We start from the raw sequence: 18,092 nt of genomic DNA on the forward strand, positions 1-18,092 counted from the left end.
CAGCCAACTCTCTGCTTATGAAGGGGGGGGGAGGAGGAGGAGGGGGGGGGGGTGTGGCATAAGAGTGCCATCAGTCTCCATTGTGTCCCCTCCCTCTCTCTCCAAAGAAAACAGTCACTAAAGTCTCATTTGTTGCCACTTCTCCATGGCGGGCGTGGCGTTCGGCGGAGCCTTGTGTCTCCCATAAAGGGATTATGAGAGCTTAATTGAGTGTGCTAAATGATCGGACAGTCAATGGGGCTGAATGGAGCGGAGGGGCAGATGTGGTGTGAAACCTGCGAGCGAACCCCTGGCCTTTCTAAAGAATACAAATCAGCAGCAGAGGGATCTATTCTGCGCTCTCTATAAGACTCAATTATCCCATTGAGCGCGGGGCGGGGGGGACAGATGGTTTCCATGCTAAAGAACTCTTTTGGAAGCCATCACACCTTTTCTTCGGCTCCGATTCACCGTGGAGCGATGGGCTTTTTATTGGCTATTCATGAGGCGGGCCGGGGTTCCCGGGGCTCGGCGGCAGCGGCGGCGGGACAAAAGGGGGGGGGGAGGGGAGAGAGACTGGAACGGCCATGAATCGGAATGAGAGCGGAGAGGATTTGGACTCGTTCCGTTCCGCGTGACACACGGGAGAAAGGAGGAGGGGCCGGAGGGGGGCGTGTTCACCTGGAGGACGGGCCGCTCGCCGCACCGTCTGTCGCGTACCGTTTTTCAAGCCATCGAACAATGATGTCCTTCATTCACACACACACACACACACACACACACACACACACACACACCCCAACCATACACACACACACAAACTCTCAGTGTCCCACCATCCCCGACTCTTCCTCTTTTCTGCACTTTACACTGCAGAAAATCTCCATCTTAACAAGTCATAGTCTATATTTGAGTCCTAAACTTCGTCCTAAAGTCCTAAAATCGGCCAGTGTGGTTTGATAATTTCACTTGTTTCCAATGCAAATCAACTTGTTTCAAGAATTTAGTAGAATCAAGAGTGATTTTCTTGCCAGCAGTGCAGTGATCTGCCTTATTCTGACTGGTTTCAACAGACTGACTTGTTTCATTTCTAGAAAACTCCTGTAACAAGTGAAGCTGCAGTGGAGACAAGTGGAGTTATCTCTCCTCACTGCAGAATGTTTCTCTTGGTTTGAGAAAAATAAGATTTGAAGGCTGAATATGAGACTAGATGACGTGTTTAGATGGAGGGTTTTTTGCAGTAAAAAGAGTCTTGGGAAGCTTTACGACAACAGGGACACAAAAGGGAAGGTGGGGGGGAAGGGGTGGGGGGGTGGCGGGGTGTCTTACCCTGCTCATGAATATAAGGCCCTATATTAGCCCCCCATGCATCAGCCCCCGCCTTGTCCTCCATTGTTTTTTGGACAGCAGCACTCCATACAGAGCGATGGGATGAATGCCACCTGTCAGAGGCAGAGAGGCTTCAGCGGCTCTCACAGCCTCTGTGGCTAATTCATTTACTGCTGTGTTCTCCTTACACAGCCGCTAATTGACTTTTTAGCGAGCCGGGGGCCCCGGGGCCCCGTGCAGAGAGGCTCCGTACGCACGGGGCCCAAACCGAGGCCAGGCCGAGGCACCGGGAAACTCAGCAGGTCGGACTGGATTTTCCCCAGTTTCTGTGATGTTTTCTGTAGTTTTTATAAGATAAGATGGTAACACTTTAGATTAGGGAACACATATTAACTATTAACTATGGGTTTTCCCTCAATAGTTTAATAATTTCCCTCAATAATATGTGATACTAGCACCTTATAAGCCCCATGAGCAAAGAATACTAAAAGCCCAGTTCATGTACAACAGCTTCCTTACTGACTGCTACAAGCACTGATTAGGAGGCTGTTGAGGGAAAACTCATAGTTTATGGGGTGTACCTGTAGAATACAATAGTACAGAATAAGGTGCTAATAAGTGGTTTGTAATGACTAATAATAAACCAATACACAACTAATATGCACGTTAATAAGCAACTTGTTAATAGTTAATATGTGTTCCCTAATCTAAAGTGTTACCGATAAGATAAGATAAGATGCGATATCACTTATTTTGTCCTCTTGGGGAAACTAGTCTGTACGCCACCAGACTTTATGTAGACTGTAGACTGTAGACTGTTAATGTGAACACGATGCACACACATCATATATATTGCTGAAGTGCATATGTGCCTCTTCAGTTTTTCCCTCATTGTTACATGATGTTACGTTTTCACATTTGCACATCACATCTACTGTTCACATATCTGCTTCCTCAGTTTCTACACATGTCTCTTATTGTGATATTCTGCATATATTAATTATATTTTTGTCATGGTTTTCATATTGTATACATACTGATATTTTTATATTACATTCCATTATGTGTAGCCTATGCATACTTCTAATTTAGTAATTTATATTTGAGTAAGCAGATGTTCGTAACATCTGTAACAACTGTAACGCCCGCACACCACAGCTGTTTACATTCTGTTTCCATTTTCTTACTGTTTTTATTGCTCGTTTTCTGTTCTATTTGTGTCTAGTTGACTCGTTCTACTGTGGAAATGTGACTTTTATTTTTCTGTTCATTAGAAGCCACGCTCCTTTATGGAATCAGAAAATCCTACAACTCTTGGGTTTTTAACTTTGATCAACTCAGAAATGCATGGTGGTCAAGCTAAAAACAAGACATTTTTAGTTTCTGAAAAGTTGACATTTTGGAAGTTTGAAGGTTTTCATCCGACAAGCAATGAAAATCCCCCTGATATTCCCTGACTTTCCCTGCCTGGAATACACCTCTCCAATTCATTTTTTTTTTTCCAGTAACTTAACATTCCCTGACGTTCCCAGGACGTCCCATGACCGGTGGGAACGCCGAGTGTCGAACGAAAGGAAAAGAGAAAAAACACTGTCTCTGTCCTGCAGAGCGGCTGTCAACACTTCCAGGACGAGTTTGCAGAGAAAACGAGGTTCGCTGCACATTAATGAACACGGCGCGCAAACAGGATCCCAGACAATATCAACTGGAAACTACTCACAGCTCTGCCAGAAAATAGTTCCTTTCTCCCTTTCTCACACACACACACACACACACACACACGCCAACACCATGCTATTGTGTAATTAGGGAAAGGTTGCATAAGCCCATTCATTCCATATTAGCGGGTTAAGGAGCAGCGAGTACAGGAGATTCTTGTGGTTGTTTTGGTAACCTGGTGGTCAAACTGCAGTCCGTCTGTCCAGATCGCATTAATGACTTGAGACAAGCCTGACAGAACTTTGTTTTCACAGAGCGGAGCGTCAGTGTAATGTAAGAGGGAAACAATGTGCCACAGTCATGCTGCTGCAATGCTAATGTGTGTGAAAACAGAGTGAAACATGGAGTCTTGGCTTTAGGAGATTTTTTTTTTTTTTTACCAGAATTAAAGCAATATTCCACTCAGTTTTAAAGGAATAGTTCACCCCAAAAATGAAAATCCTGTCCTCATCTCCTCCCCCTCATGCCAGTTGAAACTCAGGTGAAGTTTGTCCATATAACACACAGGGAGGCTGCAGCACAACTCCATAGCAGCCTTCTCCAAAACAACTGAAGTCAGTGGGGACCAGTTCTTCAGAGTTCCAAAAAGACCTACAGTATATTTACACCATCATTTAGTGCAAATCTGAACTACAGCTGATTGATTTGCGACAAATAATGGTGTATAGGTCTTTCTATTCACAGTGTGATTGTTTGTCTGTTTTTGTTTTGGAGCTCTAAAGAACAGGTCCCCATTGACTTCAGTTGTTTTGGAGAAGGCCGCTACCAAGTTGTGCTGCAGCCTCCCTGTGTGTTATATGGACTAACACATTTCACCTGTGTTTCATCTGGCATGAGGGTGAGGAGATGATGACAGGATTTTCATTTTTTGGGTGAACTATTCCTTTAGCATGGGGCTTCAACAACAGATCCTGCTTGTTAGACAACAAAGCATCCTGGGTCCGTCGTCATTTTGCGTTTCTGTTCTTGGTTTATGAGAAAATTATAGTATTTAAAAATAAAAGTAGATCCAGTCTCCCAAACAGGAAATTGGCTGGCAAGAAGAAAAATAGTCCCTCTATCAATAAAAATGCTGTTTGGTGAAATTGTGTTCTGAAGCGTCGGACCAACAGTCAGCTGGAAATCACAGCAGCAGGATCTGATGTTGAATCTGTTCACCAACGTGTTCGATGTCAGTAAAAATCTGAACGCTACAAACTGGTCCAGCTGCATCTGGTCTTGGTGAGGAGATTATATTCTGGTTTTCATGGCGGTCAAGTGGCAAATAACCCCGTGTTAAACTCACAGTATGTAATTTCTGCCTCTAGGGCTCTCTCAGTCAAAACAATAACAAAAGACGTAGTTTGATGATGTCGTGAAGCAGCGTGGGATCATGGGAGTTTTTTTACGGGGACAGCTTCGGTGACAGAACGCAGCAAACGGGAATGAATACGAGTGAGCGATAAAAACAACAGAATGAAAAAAACAACAGAGCGGCTAGCTAGCTAGTTGGCCGACTTCCTTCCTCACTCTCTGACGGATCATCTGGTGTTTCCCCTGTTTCCCCGGAAGTCAGGGGGTAAAGGGGATATGACGCCATGACAGGAAGTTAGGGGGGTAAAGGGGATATGACGCCATGACAGGAAGTTAGGGGGGGAAAGGGGATATGACGCCATGACAGGAAGTTAGGGGGGTAAAGGGGATATGACGCCATGACAGGAAGTTAGGGGGGTAAAGGGGATATGACGCCATGACAGGAAGTTAGGGGGGGAAAGGGGATATGACGCCATGACAGGAAGTTAGGGGGGTAAAGGGGATATGACGCCATGACAGGAGACCAAATGAAACGCACCGTTACCTTGAATAAATTTACGGATTTCTCTGGGTTTGAACATTGTTGGAGACATTTGGGATAATTTAAGTACACAACTCAAAAAAATCTATAACATAGGTCTAGTCGTTTTTAGATATTTTAATGCGGAAATGTTACATATTATACCTTTAAAACATGCAGCCTATAGCTTTTATCGACCTCTAGTGGCGACCAGCAGGAACTGCAACAACACACAGGTCTCTCCCTGCAGTCTCATGCTGTCAGATGGATCGGAAAAACAAATTTCCTGCTTGGAAATTTCAGATTAACGACTCACATTCAAAGTGGGATGGTTTATGTCGTAAAGTCGGAGAAAATTTTGCTACCCGAGTTTCCAAGTTATGACACGATGAAACCTTTAACCTGCTTAATGTGGTGGAAGTTTTGTGTCAGTCAAACATCTTTGTTATATGTTTGTAGTTAGCCGGTCTAACCGTCAGAACTAAATTAGCTTGTGAAGCTGCAGGACGTCCATGTTTGTTTTGCTGGAAGTCCTGGATGTCTGACTTTCCCACCAGCATGTGAACACAACTTACGGCAGCCTGTAATGGACAGAACTGTTTTGGGGGATGGCCCGGATGGATGTGTCGTGTTTTTGGGGGGATTGGGAGAGTCTTGAAACTGGTGGAAAAGTTTTATTTGGGATGCAAGATGTGAAAGTCAGAAATCTCAGTAGCTGACCAGGTAATCAATGAGTCATTGGTATTAATCAATAACCCTATCAACCCCCATACATAAATTATAGACTGTTTGTGATATGGGGTAGGAAAAAAACTTCAAGCAGCCCGAGCAAGACCGAGTCACTCTGCAGAATCCTAAAAACATTTCTCTCTCCGTCCAGGCGGTGTCGCTGTCGCTCTGCAGACTCACACACAGAACATGCTGAACACAGTTATGTTGTTTTCTGTCTTCTGCAGAGTAAATGGTGAAGTGTAAAGAACTGCACCCCACCTGCACCCCACCATGCCACTACCAGACTATTAATATAATAATAATCTTTATTTATAGAGCACTTTTCAAAATCCATGTTACAAAGTGCTTCACAAAGGCAGCAAAATAAAACAGACAAGTCATAAAATCATCAGATTTTAAAAGAAAACAGAAAAAAACAATTTGGTGCATAAAAACCAATACAGTGTAGGAAAGCAGAAGCAGTTCCAGTAGTATTAGTACTAGCAGTAGTACTGGTAGTAAACTACTTAAACTCAGATTAAGATATGACTAATTGTATTTTGTTTCAGTTAATTTGGCGGTAGCGGTTATACTTTTAGTTTAGTTTCAGTTTTCTTTCTTACACTGCAGTATTTTAGATTTGGTTTCATTTATTAAAATGTTTCCATGGTTTCAGTCTTGGTTCAAGTGTTGGTCAACTATAATAACCTCTGTCCTATAGCTCCCTCTACTGTTCATTTCACCACATAGCAGTGTGTTTCACTCCCTGCATGACAGCAGCACAGACAGGAAGCAGAGCTGAACTCTTCCCTGCAGTGTGTCCTGCAGCAGGCCTGTGCTGACTGTCACAGTAAAGGATTATATCCTGTATGACTCTTTCTTAATGGGAATCTTTAGTCTGAGTCTCTTTGACCCAGAGAGTCCTGGGACTTTCTACAGCAACACAGTGCCACTACTTTTCTGACCTGCTCTTAGGATATGAGCAGTGGTGGAAAGTAACTAAGTACATTTACTCAAGTACTGTACTTAAGTACAATTTTGAGGTACTTGTACTTTACTTGAGTATTTCCATTTTATGCTACTTTGTACTTATACTCCACTACATTTTAGAGGGAAATATTGTACTTTTTACTCCATTACATTTATGTCACAGCTATAGTTACTAGTTTTCAGATCAATATTTTATATTTAAAACATTTGATCATCGTTATAAAATAACTATAAAATAGCATTGGTATAGATTAGACTACCCAAAAGTATAGCTAAATTGTTAAGATTAGCTTCACGTTGACAACTTTAAAATGCTGCTTACATGTACATGTATGTCAATAAATCAGTATTAATATTCCAATAATTTATGAAAAATATAACTCTCTAAATGGGGACAGTTTGCATAATGAGTATGTTTACTTTGATACTCTAAGTACATTTTGCTGCCAATACTTGTGTACTTTTACTTAAGTAAGATTTTGAATGCAGGACTTTTACTTGTAATGGAGTATCTTTACATTGTTGTATTGATACTTTTACTGAAGTAAAAGATCTCAGTACTTTTCCACCACTTGATATGAGCCACCCAGACCTCTGAGGTCCTCTGGGACCGGTCTGTTAGTTGTTCCCAGGGTGAAAACTAAACCAGGTGAAGCTGCTTTTAGTAATTATGCTCCAGATTACTGGAATAAACTTCCAGAAGAACTGAGATGTTTCCACTGTCAGCTCTTTTAAAAGTCGCCTCAAAACATTCCTTTTCTCTGTGGCCTTCCACTAAATCATCTGTATGTAGATGTAACAGGTGTTATTATCTTTATTTATTTATTTTATGTGTGTTTTACCTATTTTATCTCTATCTCTATTTTTCTGTCTTTTCTTTCTTTTTTAATGTCATTTTAAATAGTTGTGGTCTGTGTATGTATTTTTTCTGTTTTATGGGAAGCACATTGTATTTGCCTTGTATAAATAAAGTTTGCCTTGCCTTACTGTGATTGGAGCATTTTCTTTCTGATTCGTCTCATTCAGTGATTCAGTCTGCAACGTCTGATGATGTAATGTCTATCGATTTGAGGACAACAGGTGGTGAAAATGGCTTTGACTGATTAGTGTGATTGCCTACTGTATGTTGGAAAGCTTACAGTATATAAACAGGGTTGTTGAACAAGAGCAGATCGTCAATGATGCGGATCGTCAAAAATCAGGAAAAATGACCTGATGTCAATAAGGTCGGCCTCTGCTGCTCAGTGTACACAGCGCTTCAGCTTTACCATACAAACAGAGGATGGAAGTGAAAGTTTTATTCAGGTGTGCTGTCAAGGAGAAAATGTTTCCTCATGTTTCTTGATTGATGTACAGACAGTTGAAGAAACGCTGCAGCGCCCCAATCACAGCAACCATCTGTGGATTACTCTGATTTTGCTGAGCAGGCAGAACATGAACACAGCTTCATCAGACCCAGCAGCTCTGTGTCTCATCACAAAGTCTTGAAAATGAAGAATGTTTCAGCAGTTTCCCCAAAACCAAAAAGAGAAAAGAGTTTCTCGACCCTCTCAGGTTCTTCTTGTGATCCAGCAGCTGCAGAATGATGAACTTTGACACTAAATGGATGCAGATTTTCATTTTTCAGTCCATTTTACTTGATTAATAATTATTGAAAGAAGTCTAGAAGCTGCAGATATTCATCATTTCACAAGAAAAATGCTTTTATTACACCAGGCTCTCTGCAGCTTTCAGAGACAAATGAAAGACTTTTTGCCATTTTAATGCCACCTGGAAGTGGATTTAACTCCGATTTAAAACCAGAACTAACAGCAGCCTGGTTCTGACTGAACAGCTGATCAAAGTCTGAAACTATAAATGGACAGAATGAGAAAAAAAGAGAGCCAGAAATTAAATAAAGAGTAGACAGGCATGTGGCTCAGACTTACTGTGACCAGGTGACTTACAGCAGTGGTTCTTAATGTAGTAGGGGGTCCATGATTTTGGTTTTGGAGATTTTCTTGGTTTGTTTTTGATGTAGCTTATTTATTTTAATTATTATGGACAGACCCAGACTTGTATATAATCTGCTGAGGGGGCTGCGTAGTCATGTTGATATATTGATGTATTTATCTCTGATGTACAGAGTTTTTAATTAGTTTTATTAACAGAGTGGCGAGTAGGACCAAGCATTGTCCAAAGAAGCACTGAGGTAGTGATTGATGTTGTTTATACTGTGAATAACTTGCTGAGTGTATTGTATTATTGTTTTGATTAATGTTATTGTGTCATTCTTGCCAGGTCAGATCTGCCGTCCTGACCCCCCCCCCCAATCAATCAATCAATCAATCAATCAATGATATGAAAAAGGTTGAGAATCACAGACTTACAGGACCAGTCATGTCATAAAACAGAAGAAAATCAAAGCGACACTGCTGCTGCTGCTTCAGGTCAAACACAATTCATATCCGTCTCATTTGACTTCACTTCCATCTCTGCCTCCACTAAATATCTCTGAATGTAAAGAATCTGGTAATACCACTAGCAACTTTTATAGCTGCATCAAAATGTATGTGTGTTACATGTTTACAAAAAATGTTAAGGTTAAGGTAAAAAAGGTTAAGATCTCTGCTTCCTGCATTCAAGACATTTAAAATCTTTTCAGACCTTCAATTTATTTAATTGAACACTTTTTCAGACTTTAAGGAGCCACAGACAATCTGCAAAATGACTCCACAGATACAAACACATAAATGAACCGATTTAATAAAAACATATCCCTCTCAGTAATACAACTGATTCAAATCCATACCAACTGAATAAAGCCTTCAGTAAAGGGTGAGAGAACAAATTTTGAAATGAATCCTGAGTTTTTGAGGTGAAGCAGCTCGGAGCTTCGACTTCAGCTCAGTTTCAAAAAGCATCATGAATTTTACAGTCAGTCATCAGTCCAACGCACAAAAACATCTCCAGCTGAGACCAGACTGTAAACCTGCTGCCTCCATCCTGACCCCAGAACAGTGAAGTAAAAGTACAGAAAATGAGTTTCAACAGCAAAAGGAGGACAGAGACGTGACTGATCTGATCAGGAAGGTCATCTGCAGCCGACTGTTCTGCAGCAACATACTGTACGAGGAAACAGGAATCCTTTTCTTCTTCTCCTCTCGCCTCACTCCTCCCGCCTCACTCCTCTCGCCTCACTCCTCTCGCCTCACTCCTCTCGCCTCACTCCTCTCGCCTCACTCCTCTCGCCTCACTCCTCCCGCCTCACTCCTCCCGCCTCACTCCTCACTCCTCACTCCTCACTCCTCACTCCTCACTCCTCACTCCTCACTCCTCACTCCTCACTGTTGCGGCGGCAGCCTCTTGCGGTCCTTCCCGGCGTTCCTCTTCCTCTTCTTGCTCAGGAAGTTCTCCAGCTTGCCGCTCTTCTTCAGCTCGCTGTATTTCTCCGCCAGCTGCAGCTTCTTCTTGTCGGCTGGTGAACGAGCAGAAAGAGAAGAAGAAGAAGAAGAGTTCAGCAGACAGCAGACAGGCCGATTCAATCGATATGATTTTGAAAATTTTATTCAATCATCCCTCATAAACATTTTTAGCACTGTTTTAAACAATTTACGTAAAATAACTCAATAACTTGTTGAAATTCTAGATTTACTCATAACTCTGTAGCAGCTCTCTATCCATTTATATTCAAAATACTTCATTTTATTATGAGCATTTGACTTTTATAGTACAATTTACAGGGTAACACTTTACAATAAGGGTCACTAAGTTAAGGGTTAGTTAATGCTTAATAAGCATTAACTAACCCTTAATTAACAGTTAACTAATGTGTAATTTACTAATGGTGTCCATGTTAACTAAGGTATTAATTTATACATTACTTAATAGTTTATAAAGATGACTATTAAATAATGTATAAATTAATACCTTAGTTAACATGAACACCATTAGCAAGTTAGTTCATGCTTATTAAGCATTAACTAACCCTTAATTAATGTACCCTTATTGTAAAGTGTTACCATTTACAGTTTAGTTGTAATATGATTCAGTTTTCTGTACAGTTTTTGTCAATTAAAATCAAATACAAAAACACAAAACAAAACAAAAAACAAACCAACTAACCCAAATGAGCTACAGTTTCTAAGAAAATATGCCGACACACAACAGGCTGAAGTAACAGATGCGTCTTGTGAATCTAAAAAATGAATAAAGATAACTTTGTACTCACACTTCTTGAGGAAGAAAGGTTTGAGTCCCTGTGCTGCCAGCTGCCTCTGCTGCCTCTTCAGCTCCAGCTCTCTCTCCCTCTGCTGCTGGACGCTCTGCCTCGCTCGCTCCTGGTTCTCCTGCAGAGTTCCACAGTTCACATGTTCAGCTCATATTTCTCTATATATGCTCTGCTGCTGTTATTCTGCACATCCTGCATATACTGTGTGTGGTCATTCATATAGTTTTCATGCTTTTCGTTCATATATTTCTACTAAATATGTCAACTTTGTCCAAAGTCAGTCTTAAAGGATAAGGCCGGTGTTTTTAAATGCATTGCTTACTGTCAACAAATCCTATGAAAATAACAAAATCAACAATGCGTTTGCTCTCCTCCCGTTACTTTCTGACTTCCCACGTTCCGTTTTTAGTCGTCAACCCGGAAGTCACTGGCTCCAATTTTAAGATAAAAACCTTTAAATTCAGCTCACAAAGACATAGTTTACATTTTAAAAATCGCTAACTGTTACCATGAAAAGTCAGGCTGATGTAGTTATTACCAAATCAAATGGGAACAAATTCTTCATTACGCCGGGGACTATTTTCTGTGCTACGGAACTACTTTCCTGAGATCGCAAAGTGTTTACAGCCGGCTCATTAAGTTGTTTGATACAATTTTTAATACAATGGAGTTCTATGGCTGCTGGGACATGGCTGCATTGGGCACCGGCTACATGGACCAGACTTTTTGGCAAAACAAAATCATTGCTGATTTTGTTATTTTCATAAGATTTGTTGACGGTAAGAAATGCATTAAAAAAAACACAAGCCTTATCCTTTAAGTCTTCAGGCACCCAAGTCCCAAGTCAAGTCTCAAGTCTAAATGTAGAACAGCAAGTCAAGTCAGAACAAATCAAGAGTCCAGTATCAATTTAATATCTTAAAGAAAACTAAATATCTAGGACTTTTCAATGCAATATGGTTTTAATAGGATAAAAAATTGGTAAGAGCATCATGAGTTTGATTTCTATAATCAGTTTCAACCGTTCACAGTAAATTACTTTATTTTGTTTCTGCACTTTATTTTGTCATTTCTAATGTTTCCAGTGAAAAGAATCTAGTCTGAACTCTGTCCTCTCTCCTGTTAGAATCACATGGAAAAGATCACAGCTGACAACGTTCTCTGTTCTAAAGAGGAACTCAGGAACTTTTACTCTGAGGACATTTTAAATCACACACTTTTTACTTCTACTTCAGTAAAATATCAGCAAAGTAACAGCACTTCTCCTACAGTAGGACAGTCTAGTTCTCTCCTCCTCTGGTTCCTCCAGATGAAGACTCACCATCCTCTTCAGCAGCGTCTGCAGCTTCTCTTTCCTCTGGTCGTTTCTCTTCGTCCTCTTGAGCTTCTTCTGGACGATCTGGAGAGCAACACACAGCACCTGACGTTATATTCTCCTATCCTCTCTCTCTGCTGACCGAATGGCTTCAACAACAATTTACAACTCATTTCTGACTTTATTTATCCAGGGAAGAGTTTCTGCTGGACATAGATGTGTTTTTCTTTTGTCTGCATGTTTTTGCCTCTCACCTCTTTCTCTCGCTGTTTGATGTCGTTGATGAATTTATACGTCTTCTCAAAGATTTCAGGTTTGTATTCTCCGGACAGGTCGTCGAATCGAGGATCTCTCGAGACCTGGAGAGAGAAAACACACACGACAGAAACAGTGGATTCATTTGCAGTTTGCAGGCAAAAACAGAATCAAAATAAATCCAGTCAGTCAGTTGATACAGTGCAGAAAACAGACACAGAGTTCATAAAGTATATTAGAGAGTATAGAGCTCTGATGCAGCTAAATGATGCTACAACACTGAATGAGTGGGAGAGAAGAATCTCATTTTAAGGTCCATATCCTCCAGAGTTTTATTTTGTGTCTTTCTGTCCATTCAAAGCTGTGTGTGTGGTGTCATGAACCAAAAACACTCTCAATCCATTTTTCCACGTTCATTTTCCAGCATCTCTCTGAGCCTTACCAAGAACAGGCTGTTTCTGTCTCCGTGTCTTTAAGGCTCATTAATATTAACGACCCTCCGTTCCCATTGGCTAACCGTTTCCAGAGTGAAACGTGAGACGCCGCGGCCCGGCGGCTACAGGTAGGGAAAACTCTCCGGTAATAAACAATGACAACCGCTCAACCGCTTTGAAAAAAACACTTAGTTAGTCTATTATTTCTTACAAAAATGATAATGAGCGAACCTTTGTGACGCCACAAAGTTACGGAAGTCCAAACGGCTCGTTTAGAGGCTCGCTGCACTAATATGGATTGTGTGGATTTAGTTTTGATACTTTCACCATGTTTAGATAGACCATCCAACTCCTTTATCATCACAGAGGAGAGGGGAGTCCTGCTTTACACCATGTGGAGCTTTAAACCACCAGTACTTTCCTACAGCAGGCTGGAGCTTTAGACCTGGTACAGAGTCGACATAAGCAACGCAAGACGCGTTTCTCGTGTTCTTGTGTAGCAAAATGTGTAACGCTAACGTCTGCTGCAGTATCACACGTTTCAGGTAGAGACACTAAATGAAAATTACTGCTAAACCAGCAACTACCAGTGAAGAAGGTAAACAGATGAAGAGACGCTGGCTGATCTGACAGCAGCTTCTTCTCTACTTTTTCTTTTGGCGGCGACGGAGAATGTGAAAATCCACATTCCTCTACAGCAGCCACTTTAAACCCTCTGCTCACGTCAGTGCAGTGTGTGTGTTGTGTGTCCTGTGTGTCCTGTCTGTGTGTGTCGTGTGTGTGTGGTGTGTGTGTTGTGTGTGTGTGTTGTGTGTGTGTTGTGTGTTGTGTGCAGTCTGTGACAGATCTTAGTGTTGCTCCAGACTCACAGTTTTCCTGACAGGAACGACCTGCCTGAGGAACGGAGCGGGCCTCTTGGCTGAAATCTCCATCGGCCTGAACAGAGAAACACAGTTAGCATGTTGAGACTGTTAGCATGTTGAGACTGTTAGCATGTTGAGACTGTTAGCATGTTCGGACTGTTAACATGCTGAGACTGTTAGCATGTTGAGACTGTTAGCATGTTCGGACTGTTAACATGCTGAGACTGTTAGCATGTTGAGACTGTTAGCATGTTGAGACTGTTAGCATGTTGAGACTGTTAGCATGTTGAGACTGTTAGCATGTTCGGACTGTTAACATGCTGAGACTGTTAGCATGTTGAGACTGTTAGCATGTTCGGACTGTTAACATGCTGAGACTGTTAGCATGTTGAGACTGTTAGCATGTTGAGACTGTTAGCATGTTGGGACTGTTAGCATGTTCGGACTGTTAGCATGTTGAGACTGTTAGCATGTTGGGACTGTTAGCATGTTCGGACTGTTAGCATGTTCGGACTGTTAACATGTTGAGACTGTTAGCATGTTTAGACTGTTAGCATGTTGAGACTGTTAACATGCTGAGACTGTTAGCATGTTGAGACTGTTAGCATGTTCGGACTGTTAACATGTTGAGACTGTTAGCATGTTCGGACTGTTAGCATGTTCAGACTGTTAGCATGTTCAGACTGTTAGCATGTACAGAGCGAGGCACCAACACTGCCGGGTCACAGGTTCGACTCCCACTGCAGACAAACTGTATAATTTTAGTCATTTATAAATTATTTAATCATTTCAACAAAAATAATTCAACATTCAACAGGTAGGCACACCTGGAAATAGGAGAAATGTTTCATAATAAACTGAGTATTAAAATGTCCGCCTGCTTGTTGACCCAGGCTGTCTTGCTGAGTCAGCAGACTGAGACCTGTCACCTGTTCTTGTTGAGTCGTTTCTTCTTCTTGTCCTTCTGAACCGTCTTGTTGGAGCCGTATGCTATCTCATTATAGACTTTGGTCCCCAGTTTGTTCTGCAGCTTCATGACGTCTTCGAACGACATGGAGGAAAGTTCTGGAAAGAGTCGAGAAAAGAAAAGCTGCGTTCAGAACGGTCGACTCGTTCACTCTCTGTTCCCTAAGCAGAGTTTGTCATATAGTGAACCACATGGGCAACGACCAAACAAAGTTTTTAAACATCACTGCTTCAAGAAAAAAAATGTGGCGGATATTCATGTGACGCTCCCAGCATCTCATAAACAAACCAGGCATCATAACAGCAGGTTGAAATGGACTCAGGTATCGATTTTAGGAAGTTTTGAACATTAAATTACAAATAAATTGTTGAAATTCTAATCATGTGCAAGTGTGGTTTTGTCAGCTAAGTTAAGGTTCTGGTTTGGCAAACAATAAGCTGGTGAGCTAACGTTAGCTAGCTCACAAGCTAGCAACTAGGACGACTCTTCTTCTTCTTCTTCTGTAAGACACGATCGCATCGCATTGTGGTATACAGGAGAAATTGTAGGGTTAGGGCTGAACAATTAATCGAAATTTTATCAAAATCACAATATGGTCTACTGCAATTTTCAAATCACAGGAGGCGCAATATTTGTTAAAGGTGAAATGTGTCAAAATATCATTTTAAAGTAAATATTGTGGTGCTGCAGAGATGTCCTGGCCTACACATCATATTCTACAGACTTAAGAAAACATCTTTGTTTGGTACAGATCCCTGCAAAAATCACACCGTAATCATTTTAATACGTTTTTCAATGAAGATGAGAATAATGATGTAAAAATTGTTATTCCCTCTAATATCGCAAATCATATCGCAATTGCAATATCAGTCAAAATAATCGCAATTAGATATTTTTTCAAAATCGTTCAGCCCTAGTTAGGGTACATCGTCTGTTCACTACAATTTGCAGTGCATTGTGGGTATTTTATAGTGGACTACATAGTGAATCAAATTAACCGTTGAGAATTCGGACACTAGCACAGAATAGCGGACACAGTATATAGTGCACTGTTCCTGTGATAGGGAACGGTTTGGAACGTGTTTTTGTTTGTTGTTGTTTTGTTTGCTGATCCAGACACAAGCCAAGAAACACTTCCATGTTGCTTGCAATAACGGACAATAAAGTTTTCTTGAATGCTGAAACTTAACTATATTAGTGACCGACACACTTTCCTGTGCCGGAGCTGCAGCCACACTCACCTTTTTTAATGTCGTCTTTGGTCTGGATTTCATCAGCATCATCATCAGCATCATCATCATCATCGCCTTCGCTGTCGCCATCCTCTTCCTCATCCCCCTCAACATCCTCTTCGTCACCTTCCTCATCCCCCTCAACCTCCTCTTCCTCACCACCATCAGACTCTTCCTCCTCCTCTTCCTCACCACCTTCAGACTCTTCCTCACCACCTTCAGACCCTTCCTCTCCCTCTTCATCACCGTCAGACCCTTCGTCCTCCACCTCTTCCTCATCCATGTCTTCTTCGTCGCTGACCTCCTCAGCTCCTCCTCTTCCTCCCCTGGTGAGCAGAGCGAAGTTTTTCTCCACGTCAGAGTCTTCATCCTCGCTGCTGCTCGTCATCCTCGCCTTCCTCACAGCAGCAGCCGCCATCTTCTCTTTCCCCTTCGCTGGAGCTTTCCGGGCTGCAGACGACATCATCAGCTTGGGGGAAGAAACGAGGAAGAGTCAGTCTCTGTGTTGGTTTGGGGCAACAGGGCAGTTTACTGGTTAAACTGTTCTTGAGCAAGACACTGAATCCCCACCAGCTCCAGACCCTGACCTTTGACCTCTGACTTCCCTGTGGAGCCGGCAAGAGAAAAGACTATTTTAACTATTGTATGTTTGTTTTACTATTGTATTCTGTTTTTTATTCTGTAAAGTAGAGCTGCAACGATAAATTGATTAGTTGTCAACTATTAAATTAATCACCAACTATTTTGATAATCGATTAATCAGTTTGAGTAATTTTTTAAGTAAAATAAGTCACAATTCTCTGATTCCAGCTTCTTAAATGTGAATATTTTCTGGTTTCTTTACTCCTCTATGACAGTAAACTGAATATCTTTGGGTTGTGGACAAAACAAGACATTTGAGGACGTCATCTTGGGCTTTGGGAAACACTGATCGACATTTTTCACCATTTTCTGACATTTTATAGACCCAACAACTAATCGATTAATCGAGAAAATAATCGACAATGAAAATAATCGTTAGTTGCAGCCCTATTGTAAAGCACCTTGTAAACACTGTGTAAGAAAGGTGCTGTATGAATAAAGTTTATTATTATTTCTCCACGGACAAATAGAAAGAATGTAAACATTGCATTCATCCCATGGAGCTGATCAAGAACACTGCTTCTACACAAATAGTGTTTAAAGTTAAGATGGAAGCTTGGCTTAGTATTCGCTATAAACTTTAAAACTGTCTAATTTCAGTGTCATTACTACTGTACTTAAGTTACATTTAACTCGCTTCTATCCAGCCGCGACACGTTCCATTCTCTAGTGTGGCGAGACCAAACTCCATTTAAAAAATCTTGTAGTTTAATGTTCCCTTCCTTATCGGCAAAAGAAAATACTTGGGGGAACAAGACTGAAGAGGTTTTACCAATCAACATGAGTCACTCTTCGATTCGGCTTCCATCCAATACACCGAGCAGAAGTTATTTCAATAAAATTTTAACTTTTAAGTGATTGGTTCACTTGTTCCCACAAACGTCTTCCACCAAAATTACACAGTTAACAGCAGAAGCGAGTGTTGTCAACCAGTTTAAAAAGTTGACATTGTATTGAAATTTACTGCCGTTTGGTGGATCGTTTATATGCCGAATTTACCAGAAGACCCAACCTATGCGTAAAAGATCCCAATACATGTTCTGAAAAGTATTTACCTTTACCAATAAGCAATGTAATATCAAACTGACAGACTCTGGAATATAGTTTTGGCGTTAGGTTCCGTCTAAGCAGGAGAGAACGGCTCGCACTGGAGACAGATAGGAGCTAGCTAGCCTGTCTTATCGGGGATGAACGGCTCTCTTACCGGTTCCAGATTCACACGATTTCGGTTTAGAAATACTTATTATTCCTTGATCTGAGGTTGTAGTCAAAGTTCTGCTGTTTTGCTGAGCTCCATTATCCACGTGTGTTTATGTTACAAGTGTCAAGCGAGACAGAATAAACACATGCCATCCGATCGGAACTTTCAAAATAAAACCCTTATTGACGAACATGCGGCGTACAGCGTTACCATATTTACAAATACAACTTCCCTCCACAAATAGTCTTTTCATGGCATATATTCATAGATTCATAGATTCGATTTTTGTTAATTTTGTTTGGTTGTTCTGTGCCCAATTTGTTTTTCAAAGCGACAATTTGCTTTTATTTTGAAGGCAAAATCGCCTGACGTTCCGTCTTTGTCCGTATTGTCTCTGGCTAGCTTGACGCAGCTAAACATTTTGCTTCCTGT

At 41.2% G+C, this 18,092-nt stretch overlaps 1 protein-coding gene across 2 annotated transcripts; it reads right to left on the reverse strand.

Moving 5' to 3' along the window:
- Positions 1–8,875: 8,875 nt before the first annotated feature.
- Positions 8,876–17,788, reverse strand: rrp36 (ribosomal RNA processing 36). 2 transcript variants are annotated; one of them, XM_071512334.1, is made up of 10 exons: positions 17,664–17,781; positions 15,827–16,317; positions 14,548–14,683; positions 13,625–13,691; positions 12,321–12,425; positions 12,073–12,150; positions 10,752–10,869; positions 9,861–9,998; positions 9,745–9,769; positions 8,876–9,688 (listed from the first exon to the last, which is right to left on the reverse strand). In XM_071512334.1, the coding sequence occupies exons 2-8, from the start codon at positions 16,281–16,283 to the stop codon at positions 9,865–9,867; spliced, it is 1,095 nt and encodes a 364-aa protein (XP_071368435.1). In that variant the 5' UTR covers positions 16,284–16,317; positions 17,664–17,781; the 3' UTR covers positions 8,876–9,688; positions 9,745–9,769; positions 9,861–9,864. The 2 variants fall into 2 exon arrangements, with proteins under 2 accessions (XP_071368435.1, XP_071368434.1); XM_071512333.1 differs by having other exon boundaries at positions 8,880–9,688; positions 15,827–16,286; positions 17,664–17,788.
- Between the last annotated feature and the right edge of the window lie 304 nt (positions 17,789–18,092).

Source organism: Centroberyx affinis, unplaced genomic scaffold (assembly GCF_046629955.1).
Source record: "Centroberyx affinis isolate AG114_WGS23_722 - 3 ecotype Tasmania unplaced genomic scaffold, CSIRO-AGI_Caff_v1 ptg006243l_1, whole genome shotgun sequence".
NCBI lineage: Eukaryota > Metazoa > Chordata > Actinopteri > Beryciformes > Berycidae > Centroberyx > Centroberyx affinis.